The sequence below is a fragment of the Artibeus jamaicensis genome, unplaced genomic scaffold (genome assembly GCF_021234435.1).
Source record: "Artibeus jamaicensis isolate MK-2021 breed Jamaican fruit bat unplaced genomic scaffold, CSHL_Jam_final contig_490, whole genome shotgun sequence".
NCBI lineage: Eukaryota > Metazoa > Chordata > Mammalia > Chiroptera > Phyllostomidae > Artibeus > Artibeus jamaicensis.
The window spans coordinates 3,408,435-3,430,818 of record NW_026521861.1 but is presented as its reverse complement, the minus strand read 5'-3'; the positions used below and the strand labels follow the sequence as shown (position 1 = coordinate 3,430,818).

General features: G+C 43.8%; 1 protein-coding gene and 1 non-coding gene across 9 annotated transcripts in view; one reads left to right on the top strand and one right to left on the bottom strand.

Annotated features, from left to right (window-relative positions):
* STN1 (STN1 subunit of CST complex) overlaps positions 1–22,384 on the top strand; it is a 47,396-nt gene that overhangs the window by 3,484 nt on the left and 21,528 nt on the right. For 7 of the 8 annotated variants that reach the window (XM_037159431.2, XM_037159428.2, XM_037159426.2 and 4 more), the window contains exons 3-7: positions 4,856–4,951; positions 9,750–9,818; positions 14,894–15,061; positions 15,811–15,931; positions 16,464–16,638. In XM_037159431.2, the coding sequence (XP_037015326.2) occupies positions 4,856–4,951; positions 9,750–9,818; positions 14,894–15,061; positions 15,811–15,931; positions 16,464–16,638 (629 nt within the window). The remainder of the gene's footprint in view (positions 1–4,855; positions 4,952–9,749; positions 9,819–14,893; positions 15,062–15,810; positions 15,932–16,463; positions 16,639–22,384) is intronic. The other variant, XM_037159430.2, reaches the window with a different exon arrangement.
* LOC119059721 (small nucleolar RNA U109) lies at positions 9,004–9,144 on the bottom strand. Its single transcript, XR_005084451.2, has one exon. It is a non-coding gene; the product is annotated as a small nucleolar RNA U109 (small nucleolar RNA).

The following is a 22,384-nucleotide window of genomic DNA, read 5'->3' as shown; positions in this document are numbered from 1 at the left end:
ATGTTGTTATTGGGGGTGGTCTCTTGAACCACACCTGAGTTTATGCTAACTAGTGCCTCCTGCTGGGCCTCCAGGTAGTTTCAGGATGGAGGTTGTTAGTGCCTGAAAGACCAACTGTGTGATTAGAGGGTTGAGTTTTAAGCCACTGTGACTTCAGCCTGACTCCTTGGGAGGGAGCAGGGGAGGCCTGGAGATGAAGTTGTCCTGTGACCAATGATTGATAATCCTGCCTATGGAATGGAACCCAAATAAAAACCCTGGGCGCTGAGGCCTGAGTGAGCATTCCTGGTTGGTAACCTCACATCCCTGTGCCCTGAGAACATGGGGGCTTTGTGCCTGGACTCTGCCAAGCCTTGTCCTGTTCATCTCTTCATTTGGCTGGTCTTGATTTGTACCCTTTATTAAAATCATAGCTGTAGGCATAGCACCTTCCCGAGTTCTATGTGCATTCTAACAAATTAGCAAACCAGTTGGAGTCCTGGAAATTCCCGAATTTGGAGCTAGTTGGTCAGAAGTTTGGGTGGCCTGAAGACCCCCAAATTTGGGGCTGGTGACTGAAGTGAGATCAGTCTTATGGGATACTGTGCCCTTGCACTTTGACATTTGACCTTGTACTGGATAGCCTCAGAATTGCTTTGAAAAATGTCAACTCCCCTAAAGTGACATGGGGATTTAGGGTTAAACTAATAAAAATATTGTGAAGTTTGACTGTGGTGGTGTTTAGGTTTGGGGCATCTCATTTTGCTTTGTCTTTTTGTTTATAGCTCATAGCACACAGAAGCAGTCTATTAGTCCAAAGCCTCTGTCCCTGTCAAGAAACGGCCAAACCTCTATGAATTTTATGAGTTTATTTGAGCCAAACTAATGCCAGTTGCCAGGAAGCAAAATGTCAATGAGTTGAGAAAATGCTCCAGGGTATTGACAATTTAGTGTCATATTTTATGCAATAGAATCAGAGGAGAAGACTTAGGGAGTTAGGTGAAATCCGTTGGTGATAGATTAGGGAGGTGGGAGAAAGCAGAGTGGGGAGGGAGGAACCTGTGGGATTGGATAAGAGGTAAACTGATAGACACATACTCTTGCACAGGTGGGTATAAGATAGTTAACAGTTAGCAATTAATATGAAAACAATAATAGGGGATTTGTGGTCCCCCCACCCTCCCACCCTGCTCCCCCAAAGAGAAAATTGTACATTTCAAAGGTATGTTGTGGATGCAAAAAGACAACAGACAGGCTCAGTTAGGGCAAATATTGACCTTTGCTAGGGAAAAATACTGGCCTAGGACATAACTACCCACCAGGAACTGCTCTTGGATAATAAGTTTTAATTTCAGACCATCCTTTGTGGTAACTTTAGGTCTCTGAGTTTGTTAGTCTGCCACACAGGCCTCCCCTGAGCTTGTCAGGTTTAGTATGTGGCCCTTTTCTCTCTCCCACAGGATAGATATTGAATCACTTATTTAAGTCAAAATACAATACTTACATTGTCTAGTTTTAGAGGGTCCAATGAAGTAGAAATATGTATTCATAAGGATTATATTAAATGAATATATACACTTGTATTTTTAAAGTGTTTTCTTAGGCATTTTAACACTATCAAACTATAGCACCAATTAATTAACAGCAGTTAGACTCAAAAAAACATTCGTTGAAAGCACTTCAGAGAGAAAACAGGCAGATGTTCTGCTGGGATGCGGCTGTTCAGGGGCTGGCCGCCATGAAAGCTAAATCAGACCTGCCTGTGGCCCTGGATTTTGGGACCCTCCCAGCATGACCCTGCTTCTGGGGGACCTGATGACCCAGTGATCCCCTGGTCCATTCAGGCTTCTGTGGGCTGCACGTGGAACAAAAGGCACCAGGAACAACCTTCCACTGGGGGAAAGGCTCCAGCTTTAACTCATCATCAGTCTTCTCTTGTGGTTACTTTCTTTTCTTAGCTCGCCAAGCTTTCAACAGAGCTGCCATCCAGTTTTCTTGAGCTCTTTCCTCGTAGAAGAGAATCTTGCGTGGATAGAAGACAGTGGTCCTCCCAGTTCTTTTTTCACATCCTCAGCCATTTTGTTGCAGTTGTACTTCTGATACCGTATAGTTCATGTTTCCATACACTTTGGGAAACTTTTATTTCTACACAATGTATTTCCTCCTCGGTTGATTTTCTTGGAGTGTTTCTATTCAAGCCATCTGTTATTTTCTTCTAAATTTGTTCTCTGTTTTTCTGTGATGCTTTTGAGTTGTTTTTCTCTCAGTTGCTTGGGCTTGGGAGGATTTTTTTGCTTTTTGAGTGACTGTGTCTGCCCTTAAAGTTGAGCCATTGTCAGTCCATGAGCTGAAAGTCTAGCTCCCTTTTCTGTATTTTTTTTAGAAAGTCTCTTGTGTCCTTAGGTGAAGACCTGTCCAAATTTTTATCAAGCGCTGCCCAACACAGAGTTGGTAACATTGGATGACTAGGCTTCAGGTGACTTGGGGACTTAGTTGGCTTGTGTTTGGTCTGATCTTCTCATCATCTTTTCCATATGCGCCCAGACAGAACGCCTTTTGACTAGCTTTTTTTTACCTTCTTAAAGTATGCCGGCTCTGTGCCCTGACAACCACCATAAGTAGCAGCACGTCCCACGGAGCCGCAAGGAGACCCAGAGAACCCTGGGCCTGTGGGAACCTTTCACGTACCACCAGCAGAACACCCACTGTGCTCCACCACCAATTGGAGAGACCTTTTGAGGACTGGCAGTATGCCTCCATAGGTCCCAAGGGCTCCCCAGCTCTGCCTTTGATTGCAACTAATCATGGAAACATGGAGTGTTTTGTCTCTAATACAAACAGTTGCCTGACAAGGACCACGGACCATGAGTGGGGCTGGGGGAGGGGAGGCCAGCCAGGTTATAGAAAAGACTGCTCTCTAATTTTGCTCTGCTCAGTGTACAACTAGAAAGAATTGTTACCTGTCCAATGCATTTGGGGGAGCAGAAAGGGCCGACCCAGCCAGAGACCAGCCCAGAGCTCCAGCCATTGTAAGCCCCAACTGGCCCTACAGAAGACAGACTTGGAGGGCCAGAGTAATGCCAGCCATGGCCGATCTCTGCACAAGAGCATGTTACGGCACAGCCGGGGCACACTTCACTAGAGGACTCCACACCGGTTTCCCTGGGTGAGGCTCATTCTCCCAATTTTAACTTCCCTTCTCCCACGCAGAGAAGCAGGAAAGGTGGTCTGCAAAGGGCCTGCAGGGGTCTCCTCCTCTCTCCTTTGTGTTTGCTCAGGGCGGGTAGGGGGTGCCAGGGTTGAGGGCCTCACCAAAGATAGTAACTAAGGCCTGGGTTTTAATCAAAAGAACTCAGGAGCAGTCAACGGGAACTGCCTTGCTCTTAAAACTTCCTGGGTTATCTGTGGCTCCAGTCTGTCCTCATTCAATTCGAGTGCTGCTGGGTGGGGGCAACTCTCCTCCGGTGATGACACAGCAACCCAGGCCCTTTCTCTTGAGTGGCCCTCCCATTTCAGCTCATGGTCCCCAAGGTTGCCTTAGGCACATCTCTAGTTTACTACGTGTCTTTTGAAGTAGGCCTGTCAGGGGCCCTTCTTTTGGCTAAATTTGCCACCTTTTCTTCAAACTGCATCTCACTCTTCTCTGGCTAACTGGGGCCAGAGCCTCTTTGTCCATCCCCTGCACCTCTGCTGTGAGCTACTGACCCCCAGCCCTTTTATCGGCATTGGAAACCAGACTGTCGTCTGTGGAGGCCAGGCTGGAGTTTCTGAAGGGTGCTGTGGTTCAGACCGTGGGCCCCCCCTGGACGTGGAGAAGAAAGGCTCTGACCAGGCCTAAGGGTGGGGAAGGAGGCCAAATCCTGAAGTGATCACTGATTCTCTGCAGTTTTTTTTTTTAAATTTAAGGAAGTCACTGTTTAAAAGTTTGTAGTCTCTTTCTGAAAGTAAAGAATTCATTCAGTCTCAGTAGAGAGAATAAAAGAGGATTTTAGTCAGGACTCTAGCTACAGGTGCCAGGAGCAATGCAAGTTGCTTAAGCAAAAAAAAAAACAGTTCAGGTATGGATGGGGGCAGGGCACAGAATGGAAGTTCTGCAGGAGCCAGGACAGCAGCGGGACCCGGGTCGGCATCACAGGCTCACCACTGCCAGGAGTCCCTCTGTCAGAGCCCAGTCCCCGAGTCCAAAGAAGGCATCCGGGAATTGGTGGGTGGGGAGGGCTCGGCCTCTCAGGTCTCCTCCAGCGGGAACCTGCCTGCTGGCATCGGGCATCTAGGTTCGGAAATAGAGTTTCAAAGCGTTTTTTGAGTTGTAATGGGTTGGCCACAGAGTGTGGTGTTTGATAACCTAATTATCTTCTCTTAAAAAAAAAAGAATAAGAAGCTACTGCTAATTCATAGAAACGATGACTGGTTTCCTAGAAGAGCACCAGTGAAAGAGCCAGAGAAGCCTTTTTCGTGGTTTCTTTTTCCTTCTCCAGCCCCTCAGAATACTGCATCGTGTTTGATTGTTTGATTCCATAACAGGATGACTGTTTGCAGGCCCCTTATGAGAGCTGTGCGGGGACCTACGTTTCATTTTCACAGGTGGAAGAAAGGGTAACCAGGGCCAGCAGGCAGCATTGGTGCTCTCTGTTCTGCACCAGTGCAAGCGTCTTGGAAGCCAGGCTTTCTCCTCATGGCCCCCGGAGAAGACATCTGGCTTCTTGGGGCTTGCCACTTGGCAGGGGCCGATTCTGAAGTCTGGCGTTTCAGCAAGCATCATGCCACTGATTTGGGACACACCCTGTCCTCGAAACCGAAAATGTGATCATACCTTATATATATAGACTTTGTCTTTTTTTATTATTATTATTATTTTTTTTTTTTTACATTTCAGGTGTTTTTTTTTACAACGGGCATCCAATAAAGCAAGTTGATATCTTGGGAACTGTTATTGGAGTGAGAGAAAAAAACGCTTTCTACAGTTACGGAGGTGAGAACCACAGTGCCTGACGGGTTGCGTGGAAGGGCCCTACTTAGCTGAATGCCGACTGTGAGAAACCCCAGCCTTTCGGAGCTGATCCCGTGCACCTGCCACTACTGAGAGCCCTTTGGGGCCCCCCCACCCCCCCATCCCCCCACCTCTCCACCTCTTGACATGGACTGTGTAAAATGGGGCGAGAGGTAGGAGTGATGCTGATGAATGCCGAGAGGTGACAGCTGCGGGGAAGTTAGGAGGTAGAACGTAAATGCGGCAGTTGAGGATCTTTGGCTGATCAGAGACAGACACCGGATACCTGAGGGCAGGGCTATAAATAGCAAAGGATGGTAATCTATATCTGTATTGATACCTTCAAAAAGAAGAGGCTAGATTAATGTTCAGGTAGACTTAAGAAGGCAGGAAGGTGTGAAAAATAATTGATGAGACTTATATCCAGAAAAGTTTTTTTTAAAATGCCTTTTATTACTCAGAGGGCTAAATACACATTATCAGAAAATTTCACTTTCCTGCTCGTGATGGAAACCAAAGGGTTTCTTTGCATACAAGCGAATGGTTGGAATATGATTTTAGTGTCGAGGGTCTTAATTTTTTTCCTTGAGTTTTAATATAAGCACTTTAGTACATTGCCTTGTGTAGCTCTAAGATCTTTCCTAGCTAAGAAGGCAAGCTAGGTATTTTGTGGGAAGCCTAACTCTGGGTTCCAAAACTTGGCTGTAATTGATGTTGTCACTTTTGGTTGTGTTGCCTTGGATCTGTGTCCTTGCTGTACTTGGAGAGAGACAGAGGCCGCTGAACTAGTGACCAAGGACCTTTCACTGGTAGTCTGTGGATGGCTAAAACTTTGCCGATACGCTACCACTGTGTTCCTTCAACGTGTATTCACTCTCCTGAGGGTGATATAGTCTTGTGCCTATAAGATAGCATGTGAGATGAGCTTCCTTGTACCCTCTGCTTTTCCCAGCATATTTTTTTAAACTCTGAAATAGGTTATCTTGTCAGGCATCCCCTTACTGGATCTCATCTCTGCTTGATTTTACCAAAGGTACTGGTTTTATTTTTCTTCAGGCAATCCAACAAGCAGTCACTAAGTTCCTATATAGCATACCCAGCTGTGGGCAAGTACTTTGGAGTACAATACAGTACTTCTCTCCAAATACCAGTGAAAAAATAATAGTATCTTTCAATTTACAAAGCATTTTTTAAAATCCTCATCTGAGGATATGTTTATTGATTTTAGAGTGGGGGAAGAGGGGGAGAAAGAAAGAAGCATTGATGTGAGAGGGAAACTAATCTGTTGCCTCCAGTACACACCCCCACTGGGGGGGTCAAACCCACAACCTGTGTGTGTGTGTGTGTGTGCGCGTGTGTGCGCGCACACGGAATGATGTCCAACCAACTCAGGCAGTTGGCCAGGGCCTCAATTTACAAAGCATTTTCACATGCATAATTGTATGTTATTCTCCCTCTAACCTTTTGAAATAGAAAGGACAGATATTTCCATTTTATAGATGAGAAAAGTAAGGCTCAGTTAGTTTCTCAAGGTGCCACTGGTGGGTCTGGTGTGTCTGTGGACTCTGGTGTGCTGTGTGCACATACGACTCAGTGTGATTTTTTCTCGCCCATGCTCCTCTGCCCCAACTCAGCGGCATCTGCGTTTTAATTTTCTGTGTTTTGAATGGAATAAATGAGGCTTGATGTTTGAGGACATCAGTCCTGGTGCTAGAACTAGGCTAGATATTATTATGCCTGTGTCCTAAAGGGGCTTCATTTAACCCCTTTCCAATTATAAAAGGTGAAGGCGATATGTGTGAGTCTTCCCCCACAATCACATCCCTTAGAGTGGATGTCGTGAGAGCCTGACACATGTGTGGACTGTGGGAAAACGAAAAGCAGCTGAAGGTGGACATAATTGAGAACAGAAACACTTTTGCAGCGTTCACTCATGTGAGCCTGGCCAAGGGAGAGCCTCCCTCTCCCTGCTGTGCTCAGGCCCAGCTGGGTTCCCGGGCCACCTGCCAGGCAGCAGCCCCTGCTGTCCTGGGTCCTGCTCCGCCTGAGGCACTGCAGGCCTGTGCCGGGGGTGCTTCCTGCTCACACCGACCCGTCCCACCGCTGAAACAAAAGGCTGGCAGCTCAGGCGGTACTGCCCTGCTGGAAATGACCTGGCGCAGCTCTGCAAGGATGCTCCCCTTCCGGGGCATTCCAGGAGCCAGACGTCGGGGCGCCAGGAGGGGGTCTGCCTGAGGAGGTGACAAAGCAGGAGGTCAGAGGGGTTAGTGGCTTAGCCCTGAGCGTGCAGAGCGCCTGGCAACAACTCAAGCTCAGACCTAGAGTCCTAGGAGACCACAGTCAAGGTCGGAACAACCTCACATTTTCTAGAACAAATATTCTCCTGCTAACGTTTTTTGACTTTCCATTTTAAATCAAGATTTTAAACTGGCCAGAGAAGTGGTATACCTAGAGGTGTTATACAATTTTTAAAGCTGAAAACATCCTTATTAATTTTTTTGCTTCTTAAAAATTATACTTAACTCATAAAATAAAATTTAAAGCTAGAGAAATGTTCAATAAGTAAATAAAACTCATGTGAAACCCTGTAAATCTGTAGAAAAAAAGTCATTGTTTGAACATCCTTCCTATATTTCTAAGATGATCCTAATATTGAAGAAATATGCCAATTTCCTCATTACTATTGTTTACATTTCTTTCTTCTTAACAGTTCTGAAGTTAGGCATATAGCCCATGTATACATTGAATATGGGGATCCTTCCCCATGCTCCAAAAGAAACTGCTGTTAGCATTTTAATGTCTTAAAATCATTTCTGTCAAAATACAGTATTTAATGTTTTATGTAAATTAGATTATACATAAGATTATATATACAATTTCTGTTTTACAGTGAAGCATGAATATCTTTTAACAGCAATGAACAGTCTTTTTTATAACTTTTTATTATGCTATGCCATTGTAATTTATTTAACCAATTCCATGTTTATAAACATTTAGGCTGTTTTCAACTACCAGTACTGCAAATAATATTATAGCGAATGGCCTTATACAAGATGTATATACCTGTGTATTTGTTGTGTTTTTCTCCTGAAGATAAATTACTGCAAGGAAATGCTAAGTCAAAGGATACACTTTATACATTTTTTAATTTGATACATACTTTCAAATTTGCTTTTTGTAAATTTGATACAGATTTACAATCTCACTAACAACAAGCATATGAGGATGTCAGTATTTTTAATATTTGTCATTCTAGTAGTTGAAGAAATTATTTAAATTTGCTTTTTTTTTTTTGGTAACTAGTGAATTTAGCATGCTCACATATGTTCAGAGGCCATTGTTTAAATATCTTCCATGGATTGCATATTCTTTTTGGGGGGAGGGGTCACTTTTTCTCTGTGGTCTTGGTATTTTCCATGTTCATTTGTATGAGCTCTTTATATATTTAAGACACTAACCCCATCATCTGAAACATTGCTATACAGTATTAGTTTTTAGTTGGTCAAATACATCAGACTTTAAAAAATAAGTTCTGACTTCCAAATCTGCTGAAAGAAGTCTCTCCCCATTGACTGTAAGCCCAAGGTTAAACAGTGTTCACCCAATTTTTTCCTCAGCTTCTTATATTTACCTATACTACACTTAATAAGGTAAAATCCCTCTAGAATTTATTTTAGTGTAAGAAGTCTTGTTCTTGGTTTCAGCTTTCAACAGATGTAAACCAGCAATAAAAAAATGTTTGCTTTATGTTTCTCATATATTATATTTGCTTTTACAACAGTCTAGCTGATGACTTTTAAAAAATCATTAAGCCCACTGGCCCCATGTTTAGCAACCTCTGCTCTGGGTTTGTCAGAAATTAAGCGAAGAGATAACACCCATCATCCTATAGCAAACATCTGCAAATACTTGTATAGTTGTAAATCCAAGTACAATGGGGATTCTTTTAATTTTTTTTTCTTTGCAGTAGGAATAAAATAAGGCAAACCACTATTGTTTGTGTGACCAAGATGTAATGATTTTTTTTTTGGCATTTATATAGGAGAAATATACTACTACTCAATCTCTACTGTAAGGTTGGCAGCCCTGAGAACTCCTTTTTTTTTTAATGTAGCATGTTATGGATGCACTCCTGCTCCCACAGGAATGAGGGGCAGACATATTACCTCATGCAGTTGTAATGATTTTTTATTATGAAAATAAAACTTTGCCCTCTGGTGATGTGCTTCGCTTTCCTTAGAGCCCCTGCGGTGAGAAGGACTGGGCAGAGCTCTTTCAAAGAGAAGCTGAGGCCGAAGCTCGGGACGCTTAGTCTGGGCAGGCCAGCGAGCTGGGGGAGGGCACACGGCGACAGAAGGCTGCGCTCTTCATGCCTCTAACCACAGACCACGTGACGTTCTCTCTCCTGTTGCTGGGTAGGAGAGTGAGGCTGATTTTTCTGTGTTAGCAATCACTGAGATTTTTGCACTTGACTTCCAGAGGGCACCATTTTTAGGAGAGTCATAGACAAGAATCGTAAGTACCCTTGAGGTATAGGGTAAGTGGAATGTTGACTGCATTCCACTGGGCTCATGTATCACTTTGACATTGCACACGAGCAGTTCCCACTGATGCAGGGTGAGAGATTATGTCTAAAGGTGGAAGGAGAATTTACTAAGGGATTTGCTCAACCAGACCATTGGAAAAGGCCATCTTTCAGCACAGCCTAATGCAATCACAATGCGCTAATGCACCAGCAATGCCCAAGTCTCTGGTCTAATCTTTTACATTTCTCTTGCAGTGGATGATAGCACTGGAGTTATAAACTGCATCTGCTGGAAAAAGCTGAATAACACCGAGTCTTCCTCAGGTAATTTGGTTTGCTGTGCTCCTTTGCTTTTTAGCCACCCAGTGGATTTTACTCAAGGGAACTTGTCAGAACAGCTGTAGGCCTGCAGTTTCATATCAACCTGCCCATGAGGTACACTGACCAACTCGCAGCACCGAGCTCTGAGCTTTGGCTTCTCTGCAGGCTGATACTGAAGGGGAGCCGCTTGGTTTTCTTTCTCCCGTTTCCTTGGTGCTCCCTTCCTCCCAAGCCTGCAGGAATATGACTTGGTTGCTAGGAGTTTCAGCCTTTCACTTTTACTATGCCTGTTACTATGCAAGTCAAGATGTGGTAGCTTAATCACCAGTCAGGTCGGAATTCCCTTGCTCAGGGCGTGTCGCTCAACCACAGCAGGTTTTGAAGACTTTTTGTCTTACATGGTTGCCACCAGCTTCTGTGTGGCATTCAGATCCAGATATTCTGAATTCCCTACATGGTCCACAGGTATATCAGCAATTCTAAGACTGATAAGAGGGTAGAGTAGGATTTCTTGAGAGTCAGCCATCGGATAAGATACAAACTGAAAAAGATCTTCAAAATTATGTATTAAACACATTGACTGTAACCGAAACAACATTTAGAATTTCTTGAGTATATTTTATTTATTTACTTTATTTTTTAATCCTCACCCAAGGATATGTTTTTTCATTGATTTTACAGAGAGGAAGGGAGAGGGAGAGAAACATCGATGTGAGAGAGAAGCATTAATGGGTTACCTCCCTTATGTGCCCCAGTCAGGGATCGAACCCGCAGCCTAGATCTGTGCCCTGACTGGGGATCAAACCTGCAACTCTTTGGTGCAGGGGTCAACACTCCAACCAACTGGTGCATCTAGCCAGGGGATGGCTACAGTATTTTAACAGTTAGGTGTTTTGGGTTTTTTTGCGTTGCTTAAGTTAATAATACTAGAAAATATGACGTTTGTGATTATTTTGGTTCTAGAGAAGCTACAGAAAGTGGACAATAGTTTTCCCTCTGTTTTACGGCATACGCAGTATGGCGCCATACACAATGGGGTTACTCAGTACATATTGCCTGCTGTCATAGCTGACATCTGGTGTCTGTCACATGTGATACCTGGTGAGAATGTAATACGTGGAGTGGATTCCTCTTTCCTTCCTCTTCGAATCTCAACCCCCTACTCGACTATACTAACCAGTGGATGCTCCTCTGCTTAATTTTGTGATATATTTACATTTAGAATTTGGCTATTGATTTCACATAACTTTCACATTCCCGTTTCCTAATTTGGGAAAATTTCAATCAATGGCACTGTAGAAGTTTGCTTAGGAAGATTTGTACATTTAAAAAAAATTGAGACAAACAACAGACTTTATGCAGATGTCTCACAGGCAAGAAATAAAACTAAGATGATCTGCTCAGGCTGGTGTGGCTCAGTGGATTGGGTGCTGGCCTGTGGACCGAAAGGTCACTGGTTTGATTCCCAGTCAAGGCACACGCCAGGGTTGCAGGCTGAATCCTGGGTTGGGGGCATGCAAGAGGCAACTGATCAATGCACTGCTCACACATTAATGTTTCTCTCTCTCTCTCCCTCCATTCCCCTCTCTTTGAAAGTAAATAAAATCTTTTAAAATATAATAAAAGATACAACATGAAATTCTTAAAAAAGGACCCCTCTTTAAAAAAATAAATAACCCTATAAGACAATGAGATATTTGAATTTGCATATGTCTAGTGTATTAAAATCATTTGCAGATTTATGGTTGTATTGTCACAGTCTTCATTCAGAAGGTGTAGTTCGAATATGCCTACTTGTTCCATGCCAAGGTTTAGCAAACTTTCTGTACAGAGCCAGATAGTAAATGTAAATGTTTCTGCTTTGTGGGCCACTCGGTCTGCGTGTCAACCCTTCAGCACTGCCTTTGTAACACAGCAACAGTGCTGAAGGGTTGCTTTTATTGGCTGTGTCCCAATAAAACTTTATTTACAAAAACAGGTTGTGGGTGGAACTGACCCATGGAGCGTACATAATTTGCCGACCCCTGTTTTGGACATTCTTTTAATCTTCAGAGTCAACTCTTTTTTTAAAGAAATTATATCATTAGGAATATTATATAACTCTTAATACTTAGTAACTTTTTAGATAAGATTGTAAGATTTAAAAAATATCTCTAACATGAGTAGATGACTGATTGGGTGGATAGACTTAATAGAGAAGAAAAAGGTGTGGGTAAGAGGAGAAAGCTTGGATATGATTCTCACCATGTTGTATAGGAAGTGGTATTTTTTAATTATTTCTGACCAGCCCATTTTAATTTATTTGTCCTCAGTTTTTAAAGCTTTCCACTGGAAAGTAACTAATGAAGACTATTTCTTTTTAAACAAAATTTTAGCTTGAGTCAAAATCGTGTTTCAAAATCATGTTTCAAAATCAGTGGAGGTATAAGAATATGATATTAACTCTTATATATGTCACATGGAATATACCCTTTGGACTTAGCTTATGAGGAGAGTTAAGAAAGCTTGGCCCTTAACATTAGAGTGTTAAAGAGGCTTTATCTTCCAGTGTGGATAGACTGCCTAAAATGAAATTCTGTCAGGCTCCAGCCATCTCATTATATTCATTAAATTATGCAGCTTGAACACCTAGTTTTGGTAGTTTCACGTGCCCTTTAACTGAAAGCTGAGCCCCTCTCTCAGGCCAGCCGCTGGTCTGGCTGTCTCAGCAGAGCCGTGCGAAGCGTTTTATCACCTGTAATGTCTGAATAATGGCAGTGAAACTTAGAAACACGTTAAAAATTCAGCCCAAGTAGATAAGGGGTTGGGGATAGGAACACAGATGGAAAACCTTTTAAAAAGTCACACCTGAGCATTTTCTGGAGAAGCCCAGTGAGCTGAGTGACATTAGTGCAGGCTGTGTCTAGACTCCCGGCTGTGGGTCACCGGGTACACAGAGTCCTCTGCGCTCAGGCAGGTGCTGGTTCCTGTGGTGTAGCAGTAGATGCGTTAAAAGAAAAGTAATGCCTTCGCCCATTAGAAAGCCCCAGTTATCTAAGTTGTATTCCTTTAAAGAGCAGATATTTGACCGAATGAGAGATTCATTTCCTTACAGGAACCCCAGTGCATATATGACAAACGAAAAATAATGCAGTAGCAGGAAATGGAGTAGCATTTAACAAATGTTGTTGGTTTAGGTAGATAACAGTGTTGAAAGGGAGTAACTGCCATCGGTGCCTTGCAGCTTTCATAAAATAACCCAAAGAAGGAAGAGCCGTGTATTTATTCCAGTGAAGACGGGCGTGTGTGTGTTGACTCTCCCCAGTCCCCGTTAAAGCACTGGCAGCTATCATCAGTGACAAGACTGAAAGATGCTTTCCAAACTTTTATGTAACGAAATGAAATGAAAGACAAAAATGCAGTGGAATTGGGAAAGTGGATATAGTACGCCTAACTTGACAAAGTTTCCCTAAAAAGTCTTTCACAAATTAACATAAAGTATTCCAAAGAGGTGGAGAGCTTAAACGTAAAGAATACAGAGGGTACATCATCTTGTGGGTATACAAAAGCAGCCTCTCTGCCAACTTAAAAGCAAAATAAAACACTATGGAATTATTACATATTTTCTTTAAAAAAATTTTTTTTCGGTAGAGAATGAAGTTTTTATTCACTCTCCAAGAAATGAGAGGGGCTAGGTGTGGACAGATATACCAGCCAATTTTCTTTCTTTCTTTTTTTTAATCCTCACCCATGGACATGTTTCCATCGATTTTTATTTATATTTTTAAAGATTTTATTTATTTATTTTTAGAAAGAGGGAAAGGGAGGGAGAAAGAGAGGGAGAGAAACATTGATGTTTGAGAGATTCATCAGTTGGTTGCCTCTCACATGCCCCCAACTGAGGGCCCAGCCTGCAACCCAGGCCTGTGCCCCGACCAGGAATCCAACCAGCGACCCCTCAGTGTGTAGGCTGGTGCTCAGTCCACTGAGCCAAACCAGCAAGCTCTGGGTGCACAGAATGATGCTCCAACTGAGTGACACAGCCAAAGCCATATTTTCTTTTTTAAAGATTTTATTATTCATTTTCAGAGAGGGGGGAAGGGAGGGAGGGAGAAAGAGAAGGAGAGAAATACCAATCAGTTGCCTCTCGAACGTGGCCCTACCTGGGACCAAACCTGCAACCCAGGCAGGTGCACTGACCAGAAATTGAACCGGCGATCTTTCGCTTTGAGGGACAATGCCCAACCAACTGAGCCACGTGGGTGAGAGCATATTTTCTAAGATATTAAAAACTCCGATGACTGAGGCCTGTGTAGGGGCCACAAACATGCACACATAGCTGGCAACACTTTATAAAAAGAGAATAGTTTGATTTTTCTTTTCTGGCAAACATTCCAGCAATATGTAATGAACTGTGGACTTATTTGTACTTTATATCCAATAATCCCCAATGAAAAACAAAATAATTTTGTCCAAATAGCTGGCATTTATTGAATTTATCATGGATCTAGCATTGTACTAAGCTCATGAGGTAAGGGTTAGCTTAGATCATGCATGATGCTTCTGTGTATAAGGTAGACTCTGTTGCTTAAATTTATGGTTCAAAGTGGTATGAGAGAAAGAGAAATATTGATTGGTTAGCTTAGATACCCAGTAAAGATGAGAGGTGAGCAATTAGGGTGTTGAGCACCTAGGAAGGTGAATTGCCTTCCCCATAAACAGAATCACAAACAGAGACTCTCAGGCCCCCTTTCCCCTACTCCAGGCCTCTGTCTCCCTGCAAGGACACTTTAAACTGTTATGGATAGCTATTGCCACCAAACCCAGCTGAACCCTTAGAGAATTCAGCTGAGGACCACATAGAGCCCTTTGACCGAACTGGCTCTGCAGGGCTTCTAGACGTTCCCTTCGCCCTGCTTTTGAATAATTGCAATTAGTGCCTTTTATTCAGTGGAGGATTTCAAAAGGTTATGCAGATTTCCTATAGTAGAACAACTAATCTGAAATAGAATAAATAAATGTATTGTGCAAATTACCTTACAATGTGTTGGAATTGATTATGTTATGCATTTCTCTCTTTTCTTCTCATCTGGCCCTAGCAACTACAGCTGCTCCAAGTGCAAGAGAACTGAGTTTAACTTCACAGCTTAAGAAGCTGCAAGAGTCCATTGAGCAGAGAACAAAGATAGAAATTGGGGACGTCGTCCGGGTCAGAGGTTACATCCGCACGTTCAGAGAAGCACGAGAAATTCATGCCACTTCTTACTGTAAGCACAAGACATTTCTCCCAAATTGGTAGTTATTCTGGGTGTGTATCCAGTAAACTTGTTTAGCTAAAAGTCACACCTCTAAAAAGTTCAAATAAAATGTTTAACTATTTAATGGAGGAAATGATACCTTTTAATGTGCGGGAGGGGGGAGCAGCATTTCTTAAATTTATTTTAAAGAGAGGTAAGCATAAATAAATTGGGAACAAAAACATGATTTATTATGTATAGCTGAAAAAGTTGTTTGGATAACATAGTCCTTTCTAAAGTATTTTGAAGTTAAAAGTGTGAATCCATTTAGGACAGAGTGTTCATATTCTTTAAAATGATGGAGATTTCTTGAGTACCATTACATTTGTTAACTCAAGGAAAACAGCCAATCATGTACATGGCAGCCGTGGGTCGTCCAAGCGATGATGCCCTTGGCACTGCTCTGGCTGGTCGTTGCTTGGGAATTTCTGGGAGGACCCCATTGCCCACCACGGTAGCAGATGAATAGATGAGCTAATGTGCTCTCCCTGGTCCCCGTCCACTCCTGTCCACTCCTGGCCTCTTAAGGGCATCACATCCCCTTTTTGCCCGAAGACTGGGTTCTATTTAATGCATCTAGACTGTGTGATTTTTGGGCACCCACATGGAAGGAGACCTCTGAGAGTCTCAGTGACTGTCACCCCAGCAGCAGCTTGGACATGGGAAAGAACTGAATTCCGTGTAATGTCTGTGGCATGTTTTTCCCCATGGCTTCTTAGGTAAAGTAGATGACCCAGTGTGCAACATTCAAATTGCAAGGATGCTCGAGCTGCCCAGTGTCTACAGGAAAGTTTATGACCAGCCCTTCCGCAGCCGAGCCCTAGAAAAAGAGGCGCTATGGTAAGCTATGGCCAGTCACTGCTGAAGATGTGACCACTGCAGGAAGGCCAAGCCGGGCGAGGGAGGGAGCCCAGATGCTGGGGTGGCCCCGGGTTCAAATCCCAACCCATCATTCTGTTCACTGTGAGGCTGTAAGGTTGTTAGGAGGAAAATACATGTGTAACGGGGGTCCCTGAAGGAGTAGGGGGAACAGAGAGAAAATATTTGAAGAAATAATGGCTGATTTTTCCAAGTGTGGTGAAAACTATAAATTTACAGATCCAAGAAGCCCAATGAGCCCCAAGGCAGGAAACCTGAAGAAAATTGCACCAAGGTGCATTCTAATCGAATGACCTCATGACACGTCATAATGAAAAACCACAAAACGTAATGCCGGTCATTCTCAACTGGAGCTGACTTTACTCTTGTGGGGTGCAGGGGGCGCAGGGGAGAGGAAAGCAGGAGGAAAAGGAATGCGTGCGCATTTTCTCATACACACCAAAAAGGAACAGAGGTGGTACTTTCCTACAAGGCTTCTTAAAACTTTCCCCAGTAAAAATCCAGGTGCCCTGGACCTTGCCAATCTCACGTGTTTGCTGAGTGAAAAAGCTAAAGAATTCCTCGTGAGGAACAGAGTGCAGACCTTTTACCAGCAGGAGTTGGAAATGGTGGAGTCCCTGCTGTCCCTGGCCAACCAGCCCGTGATTCGCAGCACCTGCCCCGAGCGAGTAAGTGCGCAGGCCCGTATACGAGTTCAGTCCCCTGCCCCAGACCTACAGCTGAAGGGCGTGGGTGAGTTATGAAGACTCACAGGGCGGACTGAGGGTGTAGAGGCTATGGTTCTATTCCATATTCTGGGAAGGTCACTGATTAAGCTTAATCTTCGGGTTGGAAAAATATATGATAGTCTGAGCTTCATAGAACTCAGTTCTTAGTACTCCCTAATGTGGGCACTTAGTGTCGGCGGGTGCCAAATATGGGGGAAGTAGGCAAGAAGAGGTAATTATCCTTCCAAGATTATTGAACTTGAACCAAGGCTTTTACTGACTTGCTGTCTCCTCAGAATAAAGTTAACCTATCATATTTTAGGAGTTTGAATAAAGACCAATTATTTCCCTTCTGGTTTAAAAGTAGGAATTTCAAGGAACACTTTAAGTTACTTTTATTTCACCTAGGAAGAGCTGTCCCCTTTTTCTCACCCCTAGTGTTGGTGAACTTACCCCGACTGGGGTGACTCAGCTGGGCGTCATCCCTCGGAGCAAAAGGTCTTGGGTTGATTTCCAGTCAGGGCACATGCTCAGGTTGCGGGCTTGGTCCCCATTCGGGGCGTGTGCAAGAGATATCCAGTCCATGTTGCTCTCTCACATCAACGTTTCTCTCCCTCTCTTTCTCCCTCCCTTCTCTTCTCTCTAAAAACAAATGGATAAAATCTTTTTGTTTTTAAAGGTGAACAACATAGTTTGGTGTTGCCATATTTGCTTGGAATTAAGAATTATTTGAGACTTTGGAGTTAGGCTTTCCCTTTCATTGCAATTCTTATATTTTTTGTTGTTGTAACATGACTTGTGTTTTTATTCATTTCATTTATTCCGCCAGAGGATAATCTCTGCTTAGATGTCATCTTATTGCACCCCCACCATCGGCTCTGATAGCCACTTGCTTCCTCACGGTGTTGTCGCCCTGTTTTGGTATTGCGTGTATCACTGTGTGTATCACTGTGTGTGTTGGTTGGTCCGCCCAGTCCTCCCCCAGAGTCTGCTCTCCACAAGCAGAGGCCTCACCTCTCTTACTCTCTGTTCTCTAGAACCAGGGCCTAGAACTGGTCCACCATAAAGTAGGTTTTTGATCATTATTAGTTGACTACAGAATGAATGGTTTTTAAAAATTCGAATGGTCCCTGAAAGCATCTAGTTAAAAGTATGTTTCCCCCCATCCCTTCTGCAGAGACCAGCACTGTTACTGGTGCTATGGAAATCCACTTGGAGATGTCCGTGCACGTATGAACTAGAAGTAGTTGTGCGCCCCCTTTTCTTGTACACAAGTGGTACCATGCTAAACACTAGTCCGTCCCTAGCTTTTCACTGAACTGTGTCTTATCCTTTCCTTGCCACACAGAGATTTGCCACTGTACAGTAATCTTCTGTTACTCGTTCCGTAGTTTGTATGGCCTGCCTCTCCTTTCCTGGGCTGTTCAGATGTTTTCCAGGTTTTTTGCCATTACCAGCAGGGCTGCTCCGAATTCCCTTGTTAGGAACAGAAGTTAGTGTTCATGATTCTGGGAGAACAGATCCCAGGCCCTCCCATCCAACTTCCCAGGCATGACCCCTGCTTCTCAGTTTCATTCATTCATGGACCTAATTACCTCTTCCTGGCACCAGGCTGTGTGTCCAGTGACCCATAATTTCATACACAGAGATGAGGGATATTGTTTCAGGAAACACCAAGACAGGGAGGGTCATGACTGCCTGCTTTGTCCTGTGTCATTGTTGCTTCTAACTGGTTGTGGCTTTCCAGCTGTCCCCTGGCAGCGAGGTTGACCTTTCTCCATTTAATCATTTAGAGAGGGCTCAGTGCCAAGTTGGCCTTCTCGGACTTCTGACCACTCTGTTGGCATGTTTGGAAGGAAACACTGAAGTCTAGGGAAGACCATGTTCTTCCCGTGAACCAGCTCTTCGGGGAGGGCTCTAATTAAGTAGAGAGACTCGAGGTCTCCGAAGACGACAAGGCTCCTCCATTCAAAACAATCCATGGAGAACTTTGGCCATGGTTTCTTTTGGAAAATGCTTAGAGGAGAAACCTGCGTCTGCCCAGTGCTGCATGTTTAAAAAGAAATGAATGTGGCACTTTGTTCTGTCTTTGGAAACTGTTTTTCCATCAATTATGAATTGCACCCTCCCATGGCTCTGCTTGGTGAGGTCATTGTCATTCAATTGAGTCCTGCTTAATTGAGCCTGGGAGAGTAAGGATGCTTTACAATGCTGGTGAAACTCTAGATCCAGTTCGGTTTGTGTTGCCGCACAGATGAAAGCTCCACAGAAAATCCTGGGATGGTGTTAGAGCTGATAGGCAGAGGGAGAGTGGGTTTGAATGTTTTCCCCTTTCTTTTTTTTTTTTCCATTGGGGCCCTTCATAGCAAATCGAGAAACCTGATAAGCAGGCCTTGCAAAACCATTGTTTGTTTGACAGCTGGATAAATGTTGAGTTTGTTTGGGAATGAAGACTATATATATTTCAGAGATCCACCCAGTTCCTGACCTGCAACAAGGAGAGGCCTGCTAAGGCTCAGCACGTCCAGCCAGTCAGTTCTTTCCTCTGAGCAGTTTCAGTTTCCTGAATCGGATGAGTCTGTCATTGCTCTTTAGAAAAAGACAAAGACACAAATCCCAGGCCAGGAAAAGCTGCTGGCGAAGAAGAGAAGATTGGAGGTTTTACCCTTTGAGACTGTGTCTTTGTAACAACAGGGTGATGTGTCTTGAGGTCAGCTGAGGCAAACGTTCCTGGCGAGGAAGCTTCCTCGCATGTTGTTTATGTTGACAGCCTTCTCTGCTGGGTCCTCCTTGTTCACAGCTGAAACCGCACTAAAAGCTCGCAGGCCTGCCCGCTCTCTTCCTGCTGCTTGATCTCACTGAAATCTGGGAGGAGGAACAGGGCTTTATGTCTATGGAGAGCCGAGAGTCTTTTTTAATGACAGGAATAGTTATGTAACAAGATTTCTAGTTAGTTTCCAGTTCAGTTCTATCTTAATAGAGATGTAATACTACCTCAACCCCTAGGATCCTTATATTAAACTGACTGAAGAAACCGAATCTCCTTCGAAGTATGAAGTTAAGTATAATGTTTTGTGGGAGAGCCTATATTGGGTTGCATTTCCCCTAAGTAAAAGAACACATATAAAGTTAAAAACAGCTTTGTCGGAAGCCCCCCTGAATAAGAAGACGTCTGACTGAGGATTGCTAGAGAAGGTGTTTATTCTGAACTGACCCAGGTAACTTTTCTGCCTATGGGAGTCACCAAATATTTCTGGGCCTTATTCTCCCTTCAGAGAGTGGGTGCTATCGTAACCTGGAATGTTTGTCGATTTTTACGCTCTAATGTTTTAATGGCCATGTTCTCCAGCTTGTTCTGTTAAGGAAAAACTTGGACTATAATTTAAGAATCTTAGACTCTGCTCTTCAACCCAGGAGAGCACGTTTGGGAGACATCGCAGGGATCTATTACAGTAAAACAGTGTCTGTTTGGGGGGCCTCTCTGGGAAAGGGAAGGTTTCTTTAGGGATGGTATTGTCAGCCCTTGAGGCCACAGGAGTTTCTTTCCTTTGAGTATCACTTGGAGGAAGTGGCAACATCAACTCTCGAGTGCATTGTCTTTTTCAGCATCCCTGGGCACTGGCCCCAAGAGCCTTCATAGGTACCTTTCACTGGAGGGAGGACTTGGCCTTCAGACACTGTTTTGGACGCTTAGCCACGTTTCTTCAGCACTCTGATCTTTTTTTTTTTTTTTAATTTTTATTTTATTGATTATGCCATTACAGTTGTTCTGTTCCCCCCTTCATTCCCCTCCACTCTGCACCCCCACCGCCCCCACCATTCCCCCCTTTAGTTTATGACCATGTGTCTCAAGTTATTTAGATTCTATATTTCCCATACTATTCTTGCCCGCCCCCCTATCTATTTTCTATCTACTGTCTGTGCTACTTATTTTCTGTACCTTCTCCCCCTTTCTCCTTCTCCCACTCCCCTGTTGCTAACCCTCCATGAGATCTTCATTTCTGTTTCCACTCCTGATCTAGCTGTCCTCTTAGTTTGCTTTTGTTTTAGGTGTGGTTGTTAATAACTGTGAGTTTGCTGTCCTTCCACTGTTCATCTTTTTTATCTTCTTTTTCTTAGATAAGTCCCTTTAACATTTCATATAATAAGGGCTTGGTGATGATGAACTCCTCAAACTTGACCTTATCTGAGAAGCACTTTATCTGCCCTTCCATTCTAAATGAAAGTTTTGCTGGATAGAGCAATCTTGGATGTAGGTCTTTGGTTTTCATGACTTGGAATACCTCTTTCCAGCCCCTTCTTCCCTGTAAGGTCTCTTTTGAGAAATCCACTGATGGTCTGATGGGAACTCCTTTGTAGGTGACTGTCCCCTTAGCTCTTGCTGCTTCTAGGATTCTCTCCTTCATTTTAATCTTGGCTAATGTAATGATGATGTGCCTTGGTGTGTTCCTTCTTGGGTCCAACTTCTTTGGGACTCTCTGAGCTTCCTGGATTTCCTGGAAGTCTATTTCCTTTGCCAGATTGGGGAAATTCTCCTTTATTATTTGTTCAAATAAGTTTTCCACTGGTGGCTGTTCCTTTCCCCCTTTTGGTACCCCTATAATTCGGATGTTGGAGCGTTTAAAGATGTCCTGGAGGTTCCTAAGTCTCTCCTCATTTTTTTGAATTCTTGTTTCTTCATTCTTTTCTGGTTGGTCATTTTTATCTTCTTTCTGGTCCACTCCATTGATTTGAGTCCCAGTTTCCTTTTCATTACTATTGGTTTCCTGTGCATTGCCATTCATTTCAATTAGTTTAGCCTTCATATGTTCCTCTAATTTGTGACTAAAATCAACCAGTTCTGTGAGCATCCTGATCACCAGTGTTTTGAACTGTGCATCTGAAAGTTTTGCTATTTCTTCGTCACTTAGATTTATGGGCGCTGGGGCTTTGAGATCTTGAGCCATTTTTGGTCTGTTTGTGCCCATTAAGTATGAGGAGCGGAGCCTTAGGGGTAGGGCGGGGCCTCCAGGGCGGGGTCACTGGGTTGTGAGCTGTATGTGGGGGCGGGGTCAGAGCTGGGAAATGGCGGCTGTCTCTGTTGCCTCCCCTCGCTGGGATCCTTTAGGTCCCGTCTCACTGCCCACTCCCTTGCCAGCCTGTCTGCGCAGGAATGCGCCAGCACAGTCAACCCGCCGCCCTGCACCCTCACTGGATCCTGCTGGTCGCTCACTGGGTCCGCCCTTTGCAACCCCACGCCTGGGATCTGCGTACCTGTCCGTCTGACCGAGTTTTCCTTTGCAACCCCGCTTCACCAGTTGCTGGTTTCGCCCCTCTTACCGGTCAGGCTGAAGAATTCATTGTTATCGGACTTCCGAAAAGTTCAATTTTCTGTGTTCTGGCTGTGTTTTCTGTTGCTAATACTTTGTTGTCTCTAAACTTGGTTGTGTGAGAAAGCACGGCGTCTCCACCTATGCCTCCATCTTGGCGGAAGTCAACACTGATCTTCTTACTGTATTGACAGATTTCTCTCACATTAAAATGGATCTGCGCCTTGAGGGACAATTATTGTTCAGCACTTTCTTTGTTTGAGGAATCAAATGAAAATCCTTAGTGGAATATAGAGGACATGGCCTCTAAAATACTCCCATTGATTACACAGATGTTTTATTGATCACCCTCTGTTGTGCCAGGGAGAAGGAGGCCGAGATGAAATGCAGAGTCCCCA